At 43.8% G+C, this 22,988-nt stretch overlaps 1 protein-coding gene across 3 annotated transcripts in view; it reads left to right on the top strand.

Moving 5' to 3' along the window:
• The window catches only part of ARHGAP25 (Rho GTPase activating protein 25), a 92,472-nt gene extending 70,595 nt beyond the window's left edge, over positions 1-21,877 (top strand). For 2 of the 3 annotated variants that reach the window (XM_070379348.1, XM_070379349.1), the window contains 7 exons: positions 3,237-3,444; positions 9,155-9,287; positions 11,283-11,356; positions 12,918-13,039; positions 13,834-14,018; positions 17,817-18,343; positions 20,815-21,877. In XM_070379348.1, the coding sequence (XP_070235449.1) occupies positions 3,237-3,444; positions 9,155-9,287; positions 11,283-11,356; positions 12,918-13,039; positions 13,834-14,018; positions 17,817-18,343; positions 20,815-21,022 (1,457 nt within the window). In that variant the 3' untranslated portion in view covers positions 21,023-21,877. The remainder of the gene's footprint in view (positions 1-3,236; positions 3,445-9,154; positions 9,288-11,282; positions 11,357-12,917; positions 13,040-13,833; positions 14,019-17,816; positions 18,344-20,814) is intronic. The other variant, XM_005893581.2, reaches the window with a different exon arrangement.
• The last annotated feature ends 1,111 nt before the right edge of the window (positions 21,878-22,988 follow it).

Here is a 22,988-nt window from a genome sequence, read left to right as displayed (position 1 = left end):
TCTTAGACAAAAGCACAGGGTACTCTTCTTCCTTCAAGAGAGGACAGGCAGATGGACAGAGGAGGGGGGGATAGGAAAGGCAGGAACTGGAGATCACAGTTTCTTTCATGATGTTCTCCGTTTGGGGAGATAAGGACAAGAGGAGACAAGGTCACCTGCTAAGACAGAGGGGAGGGGATGGGTGGTAGGCTCAAGGGTGTGCTGAAAATTTGGACCCAAGGAGATGCTGGAGGGTAAAGGGATGTTGGGAAATGCGTGTCCTGGGGAGAATGACATTGAAAGTCGTGACTGTGGATCATGGGAGGAAGAGACAATGAACACAGGAACAAGGCTGAGAGACTCAGATGAGGAGGAAAGCTGATGGACAGGCTGTGCAGAGGTGTGTAAGAAGGAGCTTGATTTCAGATCATCTGCCTCAAGACTTCAGAAATAGAGCTCACATTTGACAGCTCTGACATCTTTGTGTTTGGGGTATCTTTCTCTACTGTGATCCAGTGGGCCCCTTGAGCCCAAGTGTCAACTGCTCTGAAACACATCTGCTTTTCTGTCTAAGGTGCCCTCCCTAGAACTCTCAAAGGGAATTTTTAAAATGCCCATTGTCTATGCTTTAAGTCAGATCATTTAATCGTTTCCTTCCAATTTGGTGCAAATATCTATCTAGCTCCTTTCACAGACAAGTAGAAAACTAATTCTGTATATTTCCTGACACCCTCTAATTGTTTCTTATCATTTTGCATGGGCCCTTTCATTTTCATAACGTGGTAGTAGGCTAATTGAAAGTGAGAGTCACCTCTTACAGGCCCTTGTCTGTAGAACCCATTCCACATGGCCTAATGCTGATACATGCAGGACACTCAGTAGATGCCAGTGTGAGGCTGATTCACTTACTGAGGGCATCCCTGTTAGGGTTTAAACTACAGAAATGCTCAAATTGTCATTAATCGTGGAAAGCACTTGATTAAAGATGGCATAGCTCATTAAGTAATTCAGCAAAATTGTTTGACTGTCTACCTTGTCCCCATGCTAAACATAAGGGTGAAATCAGGTTGAGTTGGACTGAGAGATTACGTGAATGACAAGAGAAGAAGTAGAAGCTCTGAGGGCAGGTGACTCTCCTGGCCTACTCCTGGCATTATGGAGCTTACAGTCTTGCAGAGGGCACAGGGCAGATAAGTGATAGTAACCCAGTGAGAAAAGGATTGGGATAGTACAGAAGGGATATGGATGCATTGAGTGAGGATGGAGTTCCTCAGGCTGGGTCAGGGAAGTCTTGGCAGAGGTGATGGTATTTGAGTTGAGCCAAGGAAGACATGGGCTTCCCTTCTGGCTCAAATGGTGAAGAATCTCCCTGCAATGCAGGATACTGGGGTTTGATCCCTGGGCCAGGAAGATCCCCTAGAGAAGGAAATGGCAATCCACTCTAGTATTCTTGCCTGGAGAATTCCATGGACAGAGGAGCCTGGTAGGCTACAGTCCATGGGGTCGCAGAGTCAGACACGACTGAGTGACTTTCACTTCAAGGAAGACACAGAATCTTAGTAGACAGGGAAGAGAGAGATGAGCAGACTGGGCAGCTAGAAGAGACTGTCCAAGGGTGTATAGTCTGGTGAGTACTGTGGGCTTTGAGATCATCAGGGTGAGGTGCCTTTGGGGGCATGGGAGGAAGTCAGGCCAGAAAGGTAGGTAGGGGCTGGTCCAGTTGCTGACCTAAGGGATGCTGGCCCTGGTTTTCAATTTTTACCCACAAAAATATTTAAGCAGACAGTCTCACTGGAATGCTGTAAGTAAAACAGATAACAGCCCAGCAGGTCTGAGGTGATGAGGATCCCCTGGAGCTTTGAGGGGTAATTTGAAAAATGCTGCTGTGGCAACTGGGGAGGAAGTGGGTGACTATTAAAAATGGAAGCATACTTGGGTAGACCAGTTGTTTACAAAGGTAAATAGCAGGAGGATTTTGAACAATTATAGGAAAGGAGACCACAGCAGAGGCAGGGAAGGGAGGAGTCCAGCTTGGCCTCGGGCAGTGGGGAGTAAGGAGGACCCGGATTCCAGAGATATGGCTGCAGCTCTTACATGTGACAAACACATTAATTAGAGACCAAATAAAGGGGACTCACCAGAGAGTGAATCATGGGGAAAACCAAAGGACTTTGGGCACAGTGTCCTAGGGATTGGAGTGGTCAGTGTAGCGGAGCCCTAATGATGCCAGAGAGAAAACCAGGCAGGACAGAAATGAAACCGTGACTGTCTTCTGACCTCCAGGACAGGAAGGGCATGGGGCCCTGGTGGGGAAATGGGTAGCCAGCCAGTGTCCTGATTCATAAACTAACCTTGTTCCACTGCTGGGGTGGGGAAATTATAGAGCCAGATGCTGGCAGGGCTGGGTGGAGCTGGTCCACACATGCTTCGCTGGAGGCAGTGTAATTCGGAAAAATATTTCTGGAGATCAATTTGCATACCATAGTCATTAAAATGTTCAAACGGCTTGACCTAGTAATTCTACATGTGAGAATTGGCCCTAAGGAGATAGTTCAAAAGGAGGAAAAACCAATGTTCATCCAATCCAAATGTTAATTAATCAATTAAGCAATTAATTAGAAATTATACATTGAACTAGATACATTCCTGGACCTCTGCTAGGCTAGTGACCATGGTCACTGTGGCAGTGTTAGCAACAGTAGAACATAGTAAACAACATAAATTATTTAAAATGCTGCGATGGTTTAATACAGTATGAGACATCCATATGATAGACTATTATGCTTTAATGCTAAATGACACAAGCAGAATTCAAAATGGCCCACTTGCTTCTCTTGCGTTTACTGCCTGGGTGTGAATTTTGACTTGTACTGTGTCCTGGCACCTGACCTTGGCAAGTTCATTAGCGCCTCTAAGGCTCCGTATCTTTAATAGTAACACAGGTATAACAATACTATCTCATGGAGTTGGCTGTCAAGGTTAAGTGAGGAAAGGTGTTCAAATTTAGCACAATTCCTAGCACAAAACAAGCAGTCATTAAAAGTGAGTTGTTCTTTTGAATACTATAAATGTAAACAAACAGACTGACCGACAGCCTCAAATGGACAGCCCCTACTTTAGAGCCCCAGGAAATATGACGTGTGGTTTGTCTTGTATATTTTGTTCAGTATCATTGCAGAAAATCCTATCACTTTGACTGCTCAGTTCTGCCAAGGGAAATTGGAGTGACGGGCAGGCTCTGCTTTCTCTCTTCCCAGCCGTGTTTGGCCAGCGCTTGGATGAGACCGTGGCTTATGAGCAGAAGTTCGGCCCCCACCTGGTGCCCATCCTGGTGGAGAAGTGTGCCGAGTTCATCCTGGAGCATGGTCTGAACGAAGAGGGCATCTTCCGACTGCCTGGGCAGGACAACCTGGTGAAGCAGCTGAGAGATGCTTTTGACGCGGGGGAGCGGCCCTCCTTTGACAGGTATGCTGTGCTCACCTCGTCGCCCCTGTGCCCTGCTTGGCTGAGAGGACCTTTGTCTACCAGTTGAGCTATGGGACTTGCATAGATGCTTCCAAAATCCCTGGCTTGCAACAGAAAAAGCCTTTTGTTCTGCTCGTAACTCAGAATTTGGGAGCCTGGAGCATGGTTAGAGAAGCACGCTGAGCATTTGTGTGAGAAGGGACATGAACTAGGACTAGGGCCTTGCAGGTCAGTCAAGAGGTATGTAGGAGATGCGGGGAGGGGAATGCGGACTAAGGGAGAAAGATGGGACCTAGCTCAAGGCACACGATTTGAAGCAGATGAGGGATGGAGAATGGCAGAGCTGGCTGGGCAGACTTGGGGTGGTGGATTAGGTACCGTGTCAATATCCAAGGATTCTGATGGTCTTCCTTGGCTTTCCAGAAATGGCCAGGGCCAGGACTTCTTGCTTATCTGTGGAAACACAGTCCTGTGCAACTCTGAACTTAATTCAGAACCCTTTGGGAGGGAGTACAGACTGACATCATGGCAGCCTGGTGTTTTCCCAATCTCGTCTATGGAGGTTGCCCAGCCCTGTTTGGGGCATTTCAGGTGCAGTGATGTTTCTTCCACCCTCCCCTTCCCCCACTGCAGCTACACAGCCCAGGTTCTTCTCTGCCCTGCTCAACTGGCACAACCCCCACCGACATTGGATACTTTTAACCTGTTGTGCAATATTTGCTCAGTTGCCTGCACGCACTTGTCCTGCTGGCAAGAAAGAGCCATTGTTCTTTCCAAATCAGCAGCCCATAAACCGAGGTTTAGTGAGCCAAACCTGAACTCTCACCAGTCTCCAAAGATTGAAATCCCCCCAGGAGCTTGTTTACGATGGAGGACTAGGGCTGATCCTGGGGCAACCATGAACAGCTAAGTGTGGTACTGTGGCGACCGTCTCGCCCTCCCTTTCCCTCACCTCCCACTCCAGTCACCAATGATGCCCACTCTCCTTCAGAAGCATTGCTGAGACCCGTCTCTTGCTCTCCATTCTCAGCCACTGTCTTGGTTTGGAGCATCATATGTCTGTCTCTGCTGTCCTTGGCATCCAGCAGGTTAATTTATCAAGGTGCTGTGTTTTAACAGGAAAGCAACAGGGGAAGATGTTACTGGAATGAGAGCAGGTTACAGGCATCAGATTTACAGAGCTTTCTGGGAGGACCATAAATCACATTTCACCATCAGGCACCTGTTCAATCAAGTGCATTACCTTCACACTGACTTTTCTTCTTGTTTTTAGCTAGCTTTGTGTGGATCAAAAGATGCAGATGGGTTATTGCTAAAGCAATGAGAGCAGTCAGCCAGGAGGACTAGAGGTGATTATGGGAATTGCCAAACACCTGCCTGAGGCTTGAGCTCCTACATCTATAAAGTCAGCCTGGGTGGTTGGAGTTGAGTCTTTGATTCCTGTGAAGTATTTGGGGCTGGAGGAAGGAGAGTTTCACACACCTTGTCTGATTGCTCCACCCCCTAGGACTGAGGAGTAGAATTTACACATTCAAAGTAAGAAGGGTCACCTGAGGCTCTTCAGAGCCGACTCTTGGGGCCACGTGACCCCTAGGGTACTTGTCTAGATCTTCTACATTGGTCATGTGTGCAGTTCCACCGTCAGATCCCCCGAATTACCTCTCTAGAAAGAAGAAAACAAAGGTGCTCTTATTTGGTAGGTTCTACTGCAGATACATATGGTTCTCATTAAACATATAAGTAAGAAGTTTAAAATGTCTTTGTCGAGTTACTTCTGGGCTGGATACTGCCCATATATGATTCACTTCCCATACCTATATTTCTGTGAGAAAAGGACAAGTGTGCCACATTATAAGATCAGTGTTACAACGCAAGGCTTGGCAGACCATCTGAGAGGCCTTGGCTAATCTCTGATGGGTCAGTCATTGAACTCAGAAGTCACTTAGCTCCTGACTTGTTCTTAGTCTTTGATTTAAAAAAAAAAAATATATATATATATATGGACATTTCATTAGGTTGGAGGAAAAGCAAACTCAGGAAAAATCATGCTGGAAATTTAGACTATAACCATAATATTAGAGCCAGTTCTGTAACCATGGGGGCACAGACATTAAACCAAAAATTTAGAGACAAAACTGTATAGTTCTATTGTGTTAAGTGCCAAAAAATGAAAAATAGATGGTATTTTTTCATCTATTTTTAGTTTCATTTTTTCATCATTTTTCATTTCAGCAGGGGGCTTTTGACATGATCTGCTGGATTTAGGGGGCTTCCCTGGTGGCTCAGACAGTAAAGAATCTGCCTGCAATGCAGGAAACCTGGATTCCATCCCTGGGTTTGGAAGATCCCCTGGGAGGAGGGCATGGCAACCCAGTATTTTTGCTTTCACCCCAAAATGATACTTAATCTGAGATACAATAAACAAGCCTAAGGATTTAGCCAAGCCAAGCAGAATTATCTTCCCTTGACAAAATGTACTGGAAAGCTTTCAGTGGGTTGCAATAGTCTATGATGATTTAGATGGCTAATTGTGTTTTTTGATGATAACTTCAAAGTATGAATCCTGTATCTGTGGTTACAGTCCCTTTCTCTTTTCTAATGTTGGCTATTACCTTCTCCCGATTGAGCTATCTATAGAGTTTGACTTTTTTGTTGTTATGTTTATCTTCAAAATTTTCTGGTTCTTGATGTACCATCTATACTATTTTTCTCATTTCAAATTCTTTGTTTTCCATATTTGTTCTGTGGGTGTGTTCTGAGTTTTGGGGGCTGTGCCACATGACGGACGATGCATTGGAGAATGGAGTTGTAAGCCAAATAGGGGCTAGGGCAGAATCTGGCAAAAGACGATGGCCTTCTGGAACAGGGCGGGGAAAGGAGGGGCAGGACTTAGGGGGATTCCAGGGGCACTTGCAGAGTAAGATTAGAAGATATGCGGTATGGGAAGGGCTTCAATTAAACCAGAGATGCCCGTTGGGTGGACAGTGATTCAGGGGCACTGGGACAAAGGAGATTTCTGGACTTAGGAGAATGCTGCTCTGCAAAGTATCAGATGCTATTTTCTGGGGAACTTCTCCTGCATTTTGATGCTAGGGCTTTGCCAAGGTATTTTTAGGCAGTGACTCAGCAGGGAAGTCTTTTCCATAATCCCCACCTTAAAGTGAATAGTCCCCACCCCTGGTTTCCTGACGGCAGCAGTGGAGCAGAGGCAGGGCCCTGTGCTTGCTCGAGTTCTGCTTTGGAGTTAGAGTTCACGGGCTGCAAAGGCTGGAGACTTTTCAGGAGGCAGCGCCAACCACCAGCCATCAAAACAAACCAAAGAGAAAACATTTACATGAAATGTCAAGACAGAGAGCTCCACAGTCAAGCTGTGATGTTCTGGTTTCTGAGGCTTCAAATGCCTGCCTTCTCCTCCTCATGCCCAAATCCACCCCTCCTGGCCCTCCTCCAAGAGTGGTTCCCACCTAGCCCATCCACTTCTGTATCCCCCATTGCTGATGTCCAGGAAGCACTCAGATCAGCTGAACCTTTTACCACATCACACCTTTTCAGAATACTACTGGGGCTGTCTCTTACAAACACGAGTTTTTCTTTTTCTTTCTTTTTTAATCGAAGCATAGTTGAATTACAGAGTTTCGAGTGTACAGCCAAGTGATTCAGTTACACACACACATATATCTATTCTTTTTCAGATTCTCTTCCATTATCGGTTATTACAAGATATGGACTATAGTTCCCTGTGCTATGCAGTAGTCCTTGTTTACTTATTTTATATGTAGTAGTGTGTATATCGGAGAAGGCAATGGCACCCCACTCCAGTACTCCTGCCTGGAGAGTCCCATGGATGGAGGAGCCTGGTAAGCTGCAGTCCATGGGGTCTCAAAGAGTCTGACATGACTGCGCGACTTCACTTTCACTTTTCACTTGCATGCATTGGAGAAGGAAATGGCAAACCACTCCAGTGTTCTTGCCTGGAGAATCCCAGGGACAGGGCAGCCTGGAGGGCTGGCGTCTATAGCGTCGCACAGAGTCGGACACGACTGAAGCGACTTAGCAGCAGCAGCAGCAGCGTGTATAAGTTAATCCCAGACTCCCAATTTACCCCAACCCTCCTCCTTCCTTTGGTAACCATGCGTTTGTTTCTGTGTCTGTGAGTCTGTTTCTGTTTTGTAAGTAAGTCCATTTGTACCATTGTTTTAGATTCCACATATAAGCAACATCGTATATTTGTCTTTCTCTATCTGACTTATTAGTATAATCTCTAGATCCATCCATGTTGCTGCAAATGGCATTATAATATTTTTTTTTAAAGGCAGAGTAACATTCCATTGTGCAAATATGTAGCACATCTTCTTTATCCATTCATCTTCAATGGACATTTAGGTTGCTTCCATGTCTTGGCTATTATAAATAGTGCTGCTTTGAACAGTGGAGTGCATGACCAGTTTTCCTTGATATGAATGAAATAAGCATATGTTTTTTCACTATTGAGCTTCAAGTTTATGGTATATTCAGACTCATTTTCTCTTATAGAGCTGTGGGATAAATGCAATAGCTCCATAAACCCCAGGGATCAGTAGACTTTTCTTAAAGGGCCACAAATAAAATATTTAGGCTTTGTGGGTCAGACAATATTTACTGCAGCTACTCAACTCTGTTCTTATAGCATGAAATCAGCTGAAGACAATACAAAAATGAATGAGCATGGCTATGTTCCTATAACACTTTATTTATGGATGCTGAACTTCAAATTTCATATGATTTTTCACTTGCCATGAAATATTCTTCTTTTGACCCCCCCGCAACTATTTGAAAATGTAAAGCCCATTCTTAGCTCACAGGATGTACACATAAAGGCGATGGGCCAGATTTGGCTTCTGGGCCACGGTTTACCCAGTCTTGCCTCCATTCTCTTTGTTGATAACGTGCTGCCTGGCCTATGCCCTAATTCCTCATCATCCTTCAAATTTTTTCTAAAGCGTCTCCTAGGACTCCTCAGTTCTATGTCGGATATCCCTTTTCTACATTTCGATGCAGTCCCAGGTCCTGAATGTCCCTTGTCTTTGCACTAACCACACAGTATTATAATGACTGGTAACATTTGAGTCTGTACAGCTTTGTTACTACATGAAGACAGGGGTCTTATGTGTCTCTCAGGTTCACTGCTGAAATCCCTATATCTGACATAGTATCTTGAACTTAGTAGGTTCTCTCAACACTTACTGTTGAGAGTAAATGTTGAATAAATGATCGTGTAAATATATGAATGAAGCCCAGAACTATGTAAACTCTCTGAGGGATTAAAGAGAACAATGGGCCATAGCTATAAATGAGTTATCATGTGAAAAACTATAGACTACATAGAAAATGCTAAGTTGTAATATACTAAGTGACTTAGAGAAAGAAGAAAGCAATGAAGGCTAGATAGTTTAACAGGTTTAATGGAAAAGTAGACCTTCAACTTATCTTTGAGGCTCTTAGATAGAAGAGATAAAGGAAATGGTGTCGGGGATTGTTATTCCAGAAGGGGGAGTAGCAAAAATATTTTAGTCAAATGCATCTTTATCAAACTCTGCTGCTGCTGCTGCTGCTGAGTCTACTTTGCAAAATTTCCTTTTGGGGACCTGGTTTTATTCAGTGGATCACCAGCAGGGAGGTGAGGAGAATTCTGAAACTTTACTTTCAAAAAGCATTGCTTATTTTCTTCCAGAGATACAGATGTCCACACGGTGGCCTCCCTGCTGAAGCTCTACCTCCGAGACCTCCCAGAGCCCGTCGTTCCCTGGAGCCAGTACGACGGGTTCCTGCTCTGTGGGCAGCTCATGAATTCAGATGAGGCAAAGGTTTGTATGTCATTAGAGTAAATTGTCCTACTTTAGAAGAAGGTAATGGTTACTGAACACTAGTCTGTTAGGCAGGCAACAGTGGGTCAAGGGTGGACCTTTTGGTGAGATACTTTGTTAAACTAGAACTTTCTCAACAGCAAAAAGTTGAATGAAGCCAATCATGGTAACAGTCTTTATGGGATGTTGCATGCCAACAAAGAACTGGACTGTCATCAAATACCCTCAAGTCACTTTAAAGCTAGTAAGAGAAGGAGGATGCTTCTGAGAAGGTTTCAAGCAATATGGCCTTGCTGAAACCTGCTGGAACAGAAAGACAGACTGACCAACCTGGAGGGCAGATGCAGGGTCCGAGTGTTCTAGCTTTGTGATACCATGCATGGCAGGCGTGGGTATATAAGGAACATATGCCAGGGAGAGGAAGGACAGGAACTTTCCTTGGCTCATTTCAGCCACAGCTGCCTGCAGGGCCTACAGTTCCTGTCTGCAACATCACAAAGCTCTTCACCAGCAGGAGTTTTGATCCTCAGGTAAATTGTTTCCTTAAAGAGCTTAGAATCAACAGTTAACCACATTAGAATCATGTTAAAGAAACTAACCAACCAGCAAAAGAAACCAGTAAAACCCTACTGACAACGATAAAACCTTCATGGTTTTTAATCAAGATTTGCAAAACTAAATGGTCCATGAATGTGTTTGTATTACACAGCTATTAAAGGGGTCTAACTCCCCATGTTGGGGGTGGGGGGAGATTTGTGTTTAGCACTACTAAGCTAAAAGCTCTCTCTGGCAAAATGGTGCACAGAAAAACTTGCAATAAATTTAACTTTGATTTTGCTATTAATAGCAAATGATGTATCTTCTGTAAGACTCAGTTTATTTTCGTAGACCAAGAGAACTTTCTACAATGATTGAACTGTTACATAGCTGCACCATCCAATGTAGTAACTGCTCATTGTATGTGGCCACTAGGTACTTGAAATGTGGCTAGTACAACTAAGGAACGAAATTTCTAATTTTATTGTATTTTATAATAGTCACATGCGGCAAGTTGCTGTTATAGTAGACAGTACAAACTTAGGTTTCATAACAGGATCGTTTGGAGAACCAAAGGATATGTGTCACAAGTGAGTCACATTTTAAAATTATTGATTCGGGACTTCCCTGGTGGTCCAGGGGTTAAGACTTCACTTTCCAATGCAGGGGATGTGGGTTCCATCCCTGGTTAGGGAGCTAAGATTCCACATGCCTTGCAGCCAGAAACAATCAAAACATAAAACAGAAGCAACAATGTAACAAATTCAATAAATACTTTAATAATGATCCACACTTAAAAAAAATCTTTAAAAAATAGTGATGGCAGCCCCTGCAGGTACTATGAGTGAAAACAGGAAAGAAAGTTTGCAGTCTTTCTTCTTCCTGGCACATGCTCTCCTTGTATGACTCTCTATGACATTCATTGTCATCATGGAGCTCTAACCTTCAGACCTCTCACCTGCCCTCCAGGTTGGTCATCCTGGCTTTGTGTCCCAGTGTGTTCCAGGAAAACCATATTGCTTGAAATCCCAGTTCTCAGAAGCATCCTCCTTCTCAATACATTTGAAGTTACTTGGGGGCATTTGGTTCTGGTCCAATTCTTTATTGGAGTGTTACATCTCTAGCATTTATGAAACAAACAATTATTGTGAGTATGGTTATCACTTAGTTCTTGCCTTAGAGTACCTCTGAGTTGGGGAGGAGAGCATAATTGCAGATGAATAAAGAAATACACTGTACTAAAAGCAATGAGCATCTCCGTGCTGTTTTTGCAGCTTCCTGTGGATTTATAGTTATTTCAAAATGAAACATTTTTTAAAAAAACATAGAAAACTATGGTGACAGATAGGATTGACTGCCAAAGCGTTGCTCCTGCAGAGATGAACCCCAGTTATGTTCCAGGGTCCCATTGCTGGCAAGTGAGCAGCCTCATTCACTGGTGTTGAAATCTCTTCCCAGGCCCAGCAGGAGTTGATAAAACAGCTTTCTATTCTTCCCCGAGACAACTATAGCCTCCTGAGCTACATCTGCAGGTAAGAGGCCCCTGGAATCAGCTCCATAATTTTCAGCCACACCAGAAAGAGGCCCCCAGTTAGAGGAGGAAAGAGGATCTCTGTGAACTCAAGAGATTCTGGTCCAGACCTTTGGAAGATCAGCTCTATTCACAGACCACTGAGGTAGCTTTCCTGTGACCCCAAGATAATTTAAAGGATCCCCTGAAAATCTGATCAACACAAAAAGGAAACATACGTCTTCCTTCAAACCTACTCCAAGGCTGCCCAGAATCCTGGAACAGACATTAGAACCCAAAATCCTTAAAATTTTCTAGAATTATCTCCCATTTTCCTGACTCTGGATCATAACTTAGTACCCAGAGGCATTCATTCCAGGCTATCTTTCTTAGTTCCCTTTCTGAGGACCTGCTGTGTGCTGACTTTGCGGCAACACACAGTAAGTAGATTGACCCAGATCAGGCTGAGTTGGGAACCTGGATCTCCATCCCAGACATAGCTGAATTTCTCTTTATTATTTTTTTTTATATTTTCTATAGTTTCCAAATTATAGAAGAGATACATGCTTGGTTTGGAAACCAGCAAAATACAAAATACTATATATAAACAAAAATTACCCCAAGTCCACTCACCCAGCAAAAATCACTATTAACATTTGAATGTGTTTCCTTCTGAATGTTGTTGTCTCTGTGCTACATCTTCACATCTATCAATATAAATAATAGGGAAACAATTTTTATACCAAATTAGAAATATGTATATATGTTTAATAATATATATATATATATTTGTAAGCTGCTTCTTTTGGCTAAACATTATAGTTTGAGAATTTTCCTATGTTGCAAAATAGGGTTATATATGACTCTGTAATATTCCATAAAGTTTTCTCATTTGGACACCACACCCTTCTCTGAGAATTTCTCCATATTGGGAATTTTATATTGTTTCAGCCTATTCCTTTAAAAGTGTTTTTTAGAGATAGTATTTAGAAATCCCTTTGCTGATCTTTTCAGAGTTTTTTTTTTTTTTTTTTTTTTTTAATAATGAGTCTGAGAGCTTCATGCCTCAGCTGGGTAGAATTATAGTGAAAACTCATTGTTAGTTTTTGAGCACCTGCTGAAAATTTGAGATGCTCGGTGGTGTACTCTGATGATGAGAGCACGGAGGGATCATGAATTCCCATTTATGAAATCTCACTATAACATTTTCTTCTCTGGAGACTCAGCTGGGATGTACAGAAAGCCTGGGAGATAAGCCTGTAAAGTGAAGACTAGGCATGGTCCGCACCCATTTTAGTCTTTCTCATCTCCTCTTAGCTCCTTGCACTGGACCCTGCTTTGTGCCAATGTAACTTCCTAGCCACCCTTGACCCCTACACCACCCTCAGCAGCTGGGCTGCTTGTTTCTTGTCTGCCTTGATCTTGAATCTTTCGAGACAAAACCAAATTCCTGTAGTCAAAGCAGACTGGTCCCATTCCTGAGACCAGGAGGAAAGAGCTGAGACATACCTCTGTGGTACCTGGAAGTACTTCCTTGTGGCAACTTCTTGTCCCCCACTCTGGGATATCCTGGCTGCCCGCAGGTTCCTCCATGAAATCCAGCTGAACTGTGGAGTTAACAAAATGAGTGTGGACAATCTGGCTACTGTGATTGGTGTGAATCTCATCAGGTCGAAGGTCGAGGACCCTGCTGTGATCATGAGAGGTACCGCTGGTCCCATGGTGATGGCAGGGGCAGAGGAAGTAATAACAGTGACATCACTACCAAATTGCTCTGCAATTTGCTGAGAGTTTTCTGTAGATTATCTTATCTGAGTTGTAAAATAACCCTGTGAAATCAGCAGGCAGTTTATTTTCTGGGTCACAGCAGAGCAGAGAGGTTAGAGATTTACCAGTCATCACACAGTATGGTAGGCTAGCACAAAAACATTTAGCTGGTGTTTCTTAGTCTTTTAGTATTTTTAAACACCCTTAACCAGAGAGTATGAACAAATGTAATTTTATAAGACACCTCAGCAAGAGGCTACGTGTAAAGCTGTGCTGAAAAGACTTCTGAGGCTGTGTCTTAGTTCAGTGAACAAGAGTTCTGACACAGAGTATTGATGTCTGCCGTAATTTCGGGGAGGCAGTACGCTTGGCACACATTAGGTATGTGTGCAGTAAGAAATCAGATGTCATATTGAGGACCACATCAGGAGAGAAAGATGTCTTCATTTTTTTTCTTGTTGTAGTCCCTACTTCCTAATCAAAGATGATGCAGAGGACTATAGGCTGAAAACAACCCTTTTTCACCCCAGTCCCATATCCTTCTGTCTCATCCTTTTCAGGATCCCCTATCCCAAGCAATTAAGAAGGATTCTGTGAGGAATAACTGAAGTCTGTGGGGGCCATGTGGTTTTAGAGTCAAGTTTAGTGACATTTCATGGGTGGAGACCCTTGAGGACTGCCTGCCCCCTGCCCATGGTCTTGCACTACAAATCTCTTTCTTCTTTCTTTCAGGGACTCCTCAAATCCAAAGAGTGATGACCATGATGATCAGAGACCACGAAGTCCTTTTCCCCAAGTCCAAGGACGCACCTTTGTCACCCCCTGCCCCCCAAAATGACCCCAAGAAACCTCCAGTTGCACGAAGCTCTGTGGGCTGGGATGCCACTGAGGACCCTCCAATTTCTAGGACTGACAGTGTAAGTAACATGGTAAGGTGTAGAAAACCTTCCTCTTTCCATCCAACTCTTCCCTCAGTCCAGGTCATTCCATGTAAGAGCTGCTCTGGGCTGGCAATCTGGGGAGTCCTGGGAGATGCTATGGCAGTGGGCGCAGCTGGTATAGACTCATTTGAATGCATCTTGAAAGCCTGGCATCTTTCAAAATCTAGTTTCTGTTGGTATCCTGGAGATGAGATTAGTGACATGTGTGCCCACCCTTCAGTGACTGAGCAATGGGAGTCCTCACTGAAGCCCACATTAAAAAGGAAACCCTTTCAAATGCAGTCCAGGGAAGTTTGATAGGGAAATTAATGTATACCACAGTGTAAATGTTTCAGTGAGAGTTGTTGAAAATTCCGGGTGAAAGTCCAGAGAGAACTGGTTTCCTGCTGAGCCATGAAACGTGATTTCTTTCTCAGAGTATGTGATGTGTTTGTGTATTATTTCCCTTTCCCTGATAACCTGTCTCAGCAATGTCAACCCCTCATTTGTACTGAAGGATTGCGGCTCACGTTCACAATGTCAAAAAACTCTGCAGACTCTGAAATTTAGAGTAAGGCCAACAATTTACAAAGCTCAGCTATTTTTACATCTTTAGAGAAACAAATATTTTTTAAAAGAACATGTGAACTTTACGTAGCAGCTTGATTCTTGATGTGTGACCAAGTAATGAATCTAAAAGTCCCGGTTGACCAGGTGCTGTCAGCTGCCTTCAGTACTGTTAATCCTGTGGATGGTGAAGAAAGTACTGAAAAAAAGGTGGTGGTGGTTGTGATTTTTTTCCTGGATGATGCCTGTCTGGATACAGTGCATCTTACTAATACTCTAAAATCAAATTAATATTTAGGAATGTTCCTACTTCATATAGTGAAATCATCCTGGACGTCCTTGAGAGTGGCCATTTTGCTCATTTGACAGGTTTCTGTACTTAGTGTAACACTAAAGAGAGGCACTGTGCTGGAGACCTTGAATAGATCACGTGTGGAGTCGTCACCCTTCCTCTGTAGGGCAGAATTTATCTTATACATCTGATAGCTGAGGTGCTGAGGCTCAGGGAGGTGGACCCGCTAGCCCAAGGTGATGGTACTAGAATGGCAGGAGAGTGGGACTTAGACCGAGTTTGCATCTCAGGGCCCAGGCCCTTCTGATTCCAGGTGGGGTTGCTGGCGCAGGTGATAAGCTAGAAGCCTCCAGTGCAGCTTGAGCCCTGATTTTCTGATTTTACATTTAGGGCTCAGTCTTTTTCTCTTTCTTCTTAATTTAATCTAAACATATATATCCATGATACAAAAACATCAAAACAAAAGAAAAAGAGATATGTTTAGAACTTCAGCTCCCTCTGCTCTCTCCACCCACCTCATTCTTCCCTGCCTTTATCAGTTCCTTTTTCATCTTCCCAATGTTCCTTTATGAAAACATAAGTAAATATGAATGTAAACTGTTATTTACCTCCCTTTTTATACAAGGTATAACATACTCATTCTCTCCCCTTACACACACACACACACAGGCACACATGCATGCTACTCTGTATCTTGAAGTTTTCTGTTTAATGGCATACTCTGGAGACATTTTCATGTCAATACATAGACAGCAACTTCATAAACTGTGTTTTTGGCAGATGTATGATGGTAAAGAATCTGCCTGCAATGCAGAAGACCTAGGTTTGATCCCTGGGTCAAGAAGATCCCCTAGAGAAGGGCATGGCAACCCGCTCCAATATTCTTGCCTGGAGAATTCCATGGGCAGAGGAGCCTGGCAGACCACAGTCCATGTGGTCACAGAGTCGGACATGACTGAGCGACTCACGCACATGGTATTCCATTCTGTGCATGGACCACGATCTACTCAGCCAGCCCCTAGAGATGAGCAGGTTACTTTTATTCCTTTATACTACAAACAAGGATGCCATAAATAATCTTGACCATGCTTTATTTAATGCTCAGACAGATATATTTCTGGCATAAATTCCTCGAAGTGGGATTGATGAGTCAGTAAATAGATTTGTAATGTAATTTTGATTAAAATTGTTAAATAGTGGTTGTCCTCTTTTGTGCTTCCACCAGTGATGCATGAAATTATCTATTTCCCTACACTTTTCCCAGCAGAGTATGTTAGCTTTCAGGGGGTGGGGGTTCCCATCTGATAGGAAAGAACTGATATTTCATTAATTTTAATTGTGAAGTTTTCCTGTTGTAAGAGAATCCAAACATTGTTGTCATATGTGTAAGGGCCAGTTGCATTTTCCTACATAAACCGTCTGACCTTGTTCTTTGCCTATGTCTCTATTGATTATTGGTCTTCTTCTCAAATTTTATGAACTTTATGTATTAGGGAAAATAGCCTATTGTCTGTGATATGCATTGCAAATATTTTTGTTAGTTTGTTAGTTCTTTTTTGATTTAGCATGTAGTGATTTCTGTGGCTTACTTTTAATTTGGAAAATCATGGAAACCCATGTAGATTGAATTTATCAAACTTTTCTTTTATGGCTTCTGGATTTTGGTCATGGAAAAGCCTCCCCATTCTAAGGTTATTTTAAAAGATCCTATTTTAAGACTCCTTCCCACAAGCAATTGATTTTAGTCAGCATTTCACTTCTAGAGCACGAGTTCCTTCAAGTATTAATGTAATATTCTTCTGAAAAAAATGCCTGGCAGAAAATCAACTAATGTGACAAATTAAGAGATGGTCTTACCTAAACAGACATTTCCCCAAAGAAGACATATAGATAGCTAAGAAACACATGAAAAGATGCTCAACATTGCTCATTATTAGAGAAATGCCAATCAAAACTACAATCAGGTATCATCTTACACCAGTCAGAATGGTCATCATCAAAAAATCTACAAATGATAAATGCTAGAGAGTGGGGAGAAAAGGGAACCCTTCTACACTGTTTGTGGGAATGCAAATTGATACAGCCTCTATGAAGAACAATCTGGAGATTCCTTAATAAACTAGGAATAAAACTACCATACAACCCAGCAATCCCACTACTGGACATATATCCTGAGGAAACCATAACTGAAAAATACACAGGTACTCAAATGTTCATTGCAGTACTATTTACAATAGCTAGGACATAGAAGCAACCTGGATGTCCATCGACAGATAATGGGTAAAGAAGTTGTGGTATATATACACAATAGAATATTACTCAGCTATAAAAAGGAATGCATTTGAGTCAGTTCTAATGAGGTGGATGAACCTAGAGCTTATTATGCAGAGTCAAGTAAGTCATAAAGGTCATATATTAATACATATATATGGAATCTAGAAAGATAGTATTGACAACCCTATATGCAGGACAGCAAAAGAGATACAGTCATAAAGAACAGACTTTTGGACACAGTGGGGGAAGGAGAGGGGGGATGATTTGAGAGAATAGCATTGAAACATATACATTGTCGTATGTAAAATACATAGCCACTGGGAGTCTAATGTAAGATGCAGGGAACTCAAAGTGCTCTCTGACAATTTAGAGGGGTGGGATGGGGTGGACGATGGAAGGGGGATTCAGGAAGGAAGGGACATATGTATACCTGTGGCCAATTCATGTTTATGTGTGGCAAAGACCATCACAATATTGTTAAGTATTTATCCTCTAATCTAAAATACAATAATAAAGAAAATACCAAGGAAATAAAAGAGACGGTCTTCTGGAGTTTCATAGATGCGCACCCAGGAGATGCCTTCTTTCAAGTTTCTCATCCTGAGAACATGACACATGTGACAAAAACCCATGTAACATCCATGGCCATTTTTTTTTTTCAGGCCAGTGACTCAGATGCAACCAGCCCCACTGGACAACAGCCAAACGATGGGTGTCTAGAAGACAAAGCATCCAGGGACAAGCCAGGGGATTGGAAGCCGCAATCACGAAAAAGGACTCAGACGCTCCCAAACCGGAAATGCTTCTTGACCTCTGCTTTGCAAGGTGCCAACAGCTGCAAAACAGAGATATTTAAAAATGAATTCTGGTCATCTTCTTTGGAGGCGAAGGCTGGGGATGGGCACAGGAGAACGATGTCTCAAGGTGTGCCGCAGCTTTTCGACTCCCAGCGAACTTCCACCTATGATAATGTCCCCACCCAGCCCGGGTCGCCTGGGGATGAAGCCAGTACACTCTCACCCCAGGCCTGTGACTCCAAGAGAGATGCTCTTGCCAGCCTAAACTCTGAAACTGGGCCTGGGAAAAAAATCTCTGGTGAAGACGAACTTGAATCTTTGCAGAGGATGGTCCAGGAGCTGCGAAAGGAAATAGAAACACAGAAGCAAATGTACGAGGAACAGATTGAAAAGTAAGTCAATCCCAGAGGGGCTTGGGCAGCCACTTGGTTTCCATATTAAAAGCAAATAGGGATTTTTCTCTGCCAAAGGAGTGACATCATGAAACTTCAATTATAGACGACAGATTCTATAGTAAGTAGTCTGGCCTAATGAAGAAAAAGGGCAAAAAGATTGAGGAGATGACCAAATTAGTGAAAACACTAAACTTTAGATTAAATTCGTGGAAAAGTAAGTATGTAGCTTAAGTAGCTTAACCAGCTATTTCCAAAAAGTGATTGTTTAAGCATCAACGTGCCTTAATAGGAGCTTCCCAGGTAGAGTAGTGGTAAAGAATGTGCCTGCCAATGCAGGAGACACATGGGAGGCAGATTCAATCCCTGGGTTGGAAAGATTCCCTGGAGGAGGAAATGGCAACCCACTCCGGTATTCTTGCCTGGAAAATTCCATGGACACAGGAGCCTAGAGGACTGCAGTCCATGGGATCGCAAAGAGTCTCATGCATTTGCCCTAAAACATTAAGAGAAATTTAAAAACTTTTTTGTATTAATGTCATTCACCAACTCTGCAAATATTTATTAAGGTGGCCACTCCTCCTGAAGGGGACAAAGTCTTCTGAATCCAAAATTGGGTGGGGGGTGGGGACTCCCAACTCCTCCATGGGAGAAGAAAGAGGACTCAGTCTATAATACTTTCTCTAATCTTCATGCTTCAGACATCCCTTCTCATATAATCCCTTCAGTAATGAGGTGAAATAGGTAATACCCTCATTTTACGGAAGAAATAAGAGTTTGGGAAGTATAAAAAGGTTCCTAAAGATTGCACAGCTAATCATTGATGGGGCTGGGATTTGAACCCGGGTCAGCCACCCTCCCGAGCCCACTCAGATTCTACCTCTCCACCACTGGAATCAGTGGTCAAGATCTAGCAGTGTCTCGTGAGGTTGCCCTCTGAACAAGAGGGATGTGCAGAACTGTGAGAAGAAAATTAGATTTGTGATGAGTAGGATTACAGAAAGTAAAAGTGCTACTCAGTCAGTCGTGTCTGACTCTTTGCAACCCCATGGACTGTAACCCACCAGACTCCTCTGTCCATAGGATTGCCTAGACAAGAATACTGGAGTGGGTTGCCGTTTCCTCCTGCCAAGTATCTTCCCAAATCAGGGATCAAACCTGGGTTTCCCACGTTGCAGGTAGATTGTATACTGTCTGAGTCACTAGGGAAGATGGGAAAGAATCTTCCTGCAATGTGGATTCCAGAGGAATGTCTAATTTGGCTTTAAGAAGAAATGGGCAATGGCAGGCAATACTCTGATGAGAGGCCATTACGTGCAGCATCGACCGGGCCTGTGAAGTTAGAAGCCAGTGAAAGTGTTAGTTGTTCAGTTGTGTTCAACTCTTTGCAACCCCATGGACAGTAGCCCACCAAGCTCCTTTGTCCATGGAATTCACCAGGCAAGAATAGTGGAGTAGGTTGCCATTCCCTTCTTCAGGGGATCTTCCCGACCCAGGGATTGAACCGGGATCCCCTGCACACGCTGTAGATGGGTCTCCTGCATTGCAGGCAGATTCCTTACCATCTGAGCTACGAGGGGAGCCCAGGGATGGGCTCAAACAGGAGCTCAAGTCTCCATTTAAGAATGTCTCTGCCATTGGGTAGCATGGAGGCAGTATCTCACAGAATGAAACTCTGAAGTGACTTTTCTAATCACATTCTCCTCACAGGCCTGAAATTCCCTACCGTGGTTTAAAAATGTCATATATACGCTCATTTTTCAAGGGTTAATTCAGCACAGCCTGAAGGGGGACAGACAGGCACCTGGGATGAGACCAAGATTTGGGGCAGTAACAGTGAAAATCCTGGGAATTCAGGAATCCAGTAGATCTTGCACTTTGAATAGGATTCAGAAGTGTGGGTGGGGCTGGAAAGACCATTGGTCTCAAAGGGCAGCTCCCTGGATTCTCCAAATCTTGGTCTCCAGGAGCCTTCATGAGAGAAGGCTCTGATCCATGGTCTGCGTGGAGCAGGATGAGAAGGCACACATGTGTACACAGGGGCTGGGGATCCCTACACAGGGGCTGGGGATCCGTACACACGGAATCTGGGTGAGATTCAGCTGTCAATCAACACTTCCACAGAGCAGGACAGATGTAAGACGCTAGTGGGCTCTAAGTATTAGAGGTGGTATCTTCATTCAAAGACTTTATAGGGTGGTAGAAGATACAAAACACAAAACGACATGAAAAACAACACGAGATGTCACAGGATGGATGATAAATGACGAAAGAGGAGCAGGAACATGCTGTGGGAGTTCAGCTTTACTGGGAAGTCCTCCTGTCTGGGGTGGGACACACTAGAAGGCACAGGCTGGAGATGGGTCTTGTGATATGGAAGGTGAAACGGACAGGGTGGCAGTGGGCAAGGCCGGAGGGAGAGTCTAGAGGTCATGCCTTGTCATCCCATTCTTTTCTTCCCTTCTTCATAGCCTCGAGAAGGAAAATTATGACGTGTGGGCTAAGGTGGTGAGGCTCAATGAAGAACTGGAGAATGAGAAGAAGAAGTCAGCAGCCTTGGAAATCAGCCTCCGCAACGTGGAACGCTGCCGGGAGGATGTGGAGAAGAGGAACAAGGTCTTGGAAGAGGAGGTCAAGGAGTTTGTCAAATCGATAAAGGAACCCAAGACCGACGCTTGAGGATCCCAGGAACCACAGAGACCGCCTGCAGAGACCCAGCACTGCTGCCTTTCTTGCTGCTAACCAATAGCCAGGAAGCAACATCACTCCCTCAGAGGGAGACGACATTTGGAGGGAAAAACATCACATTTCCCAATAAATAGATCGGTGGAGTTTGCAAGAGGCGAAGAGTGAGCGGGGACTTGTGTGGACAGCTCTGAGCCCATGGGGCTGTATTTGAAAGGATTGCATTATTCCACGGTGGTTTCAGCGGAGTGAAACGGCACCTTCCATAACTGGATGGCTGTGTCCAGTGGAGACTGATGCAGGCCACAGGCAACAGGCTGCCCCCGACATAGGCTGGACTGAAGTGTTAGCTGTGTTTCCGTTGTGGAACAACTTGCTTGGTCAGATGTCTGACTGGGATGTCTCTGAGACACAGGGGCCAAAAATAATATTCAGCTTTTGAGTTCTCTGCCTTGGGGGAGGGGAACTGTGTTTTGAAGAGCGGCACCTGCTGAAGCCGGGACCCCATTCTGCCACCCCCACCATGAGGCACACTCTCCAGGGCTGGAAACTCAAAATTAGTGTTAGGCAAAGACAAACCAAGCAATAAACTGTATTTATGAAAGCAAAACTCGTTAGAAAATTATATTCAAATAAAGAAAAAAAAAGCAGCAGCAGGGCTGTTGGTAATCCATGCAACACCTTTATGAGAGTAAATGACTCCCCATCCTGGGGGCAGAGACATCCCTCTCGAGGCACACGGTGAGCAGGACATGGGCTGTGTTCTAATTCCACTTGCATTTCAGGGGCCGCAATTGCATAGGTCAGGCCCACGATGATACAACTTTTTTTAGACGCTGTTTGTGAGTTTAGAGTCATGTCCATCAAGTGAACTCCGGGAGTTGGTGATGGACAGGGAGGCCTGGCGTGCTGTGATTCATGGGGTCGCAAAGAGTCAGACACGACTGAGCGACTGAACTGAAGTGAACTGTGAGTTTAGATAGTAACAGTCATATAATAATATTTTTCCTGTTTCACGAAAATGCATATGATTTTTTCTTTAAATGATCCCGAGGCACTAGAGAAAAGCTAGGGCTTTCCCAGCTGAGAGTTGACTTTTCCTTCTATATTAAGCCAACCTGGTAGAGGCCCCTCGTGAGGCCCCAGGCCTTCCTAGGAAGCATGGTGGAGTCTTTAATGGTTTTTGTCATCATTCTAGTTGAGTAGTCTCTAAGCTCTTTTGATCATGTACCCCATCAATAGAAAATATTTGAGCATACCTTCCTCAACATGAAAAAAAGTGAAAGTGTTAGTCGCTCAGTCGTATCCTATTTTTGCAATCCCATGGACTGTAGCCTGCCAAGCTCCTCTGGCCATGGGATTGTCCAGGCAAGAATGCTGGGGTGGATTGCCATTCCCTTCTCCAGGGGATCTTCCCAACCCAGGGGTCAAACCCGGGTCTCCTGCATTGCAGACTAATTCTTTACCATCTGAGCAGCCAGGGAAGTCCATCCTTCTCAACATGTTTATTTATTAATAAATGATATACACATACTACTATATTAATTTATCATGTATATCACAAAACATACACAGGAAGAAGCTGAATAACGATGAGATAAAAACAGACCTAAGTAAATATTCTCAAATGTGCTTTCAGCTCTGGAAGCCCCTAGCCCAGTTTCCCAGTGGGTGTTACCTGTACTCATATTACATATTACATATTTCATCCATTACTCCCATAAATATGCTTGACTTTGGGAAGGCACATGGCTGAATTAGTGGTTTGGAATCTCCGGTTACCACAATGAGAGTTTAGCCTTCCCCAGCATCTGTGTCTCCTCGTTACTTCTTTTTCTCCCTTTTCTTCCTCTTTTCTGTATTTTCCTCACTCTGGTCATCATATCCCTCACAGAGTGAAAGGCCTGGACAGGAGCTGTTTCCCAGTCTTACTACCCAGGCCCTGCTCCTCCCACCTCCA

This window comes from Bos mutus, chromosome 11 (genome assembly GCF_027580195.1).
Source record: "Bos mutus isolate GX-2022 chromosome 11, NWIPB_WYAK_1.1, whole genome shotgun sequence".
In the NCBI taxonomy this organism is placed as follows: Eukaryota; Metazoa; Chordata; class Mammalia; order Artiodactyla; family Bovidae; genus Bos; species Bos mutus.
The sequence above is the reverse complement of the archived record's forward strand: the minus strand, read 5'-3'. Positions and strand labels throughout refer to the sequence as shown.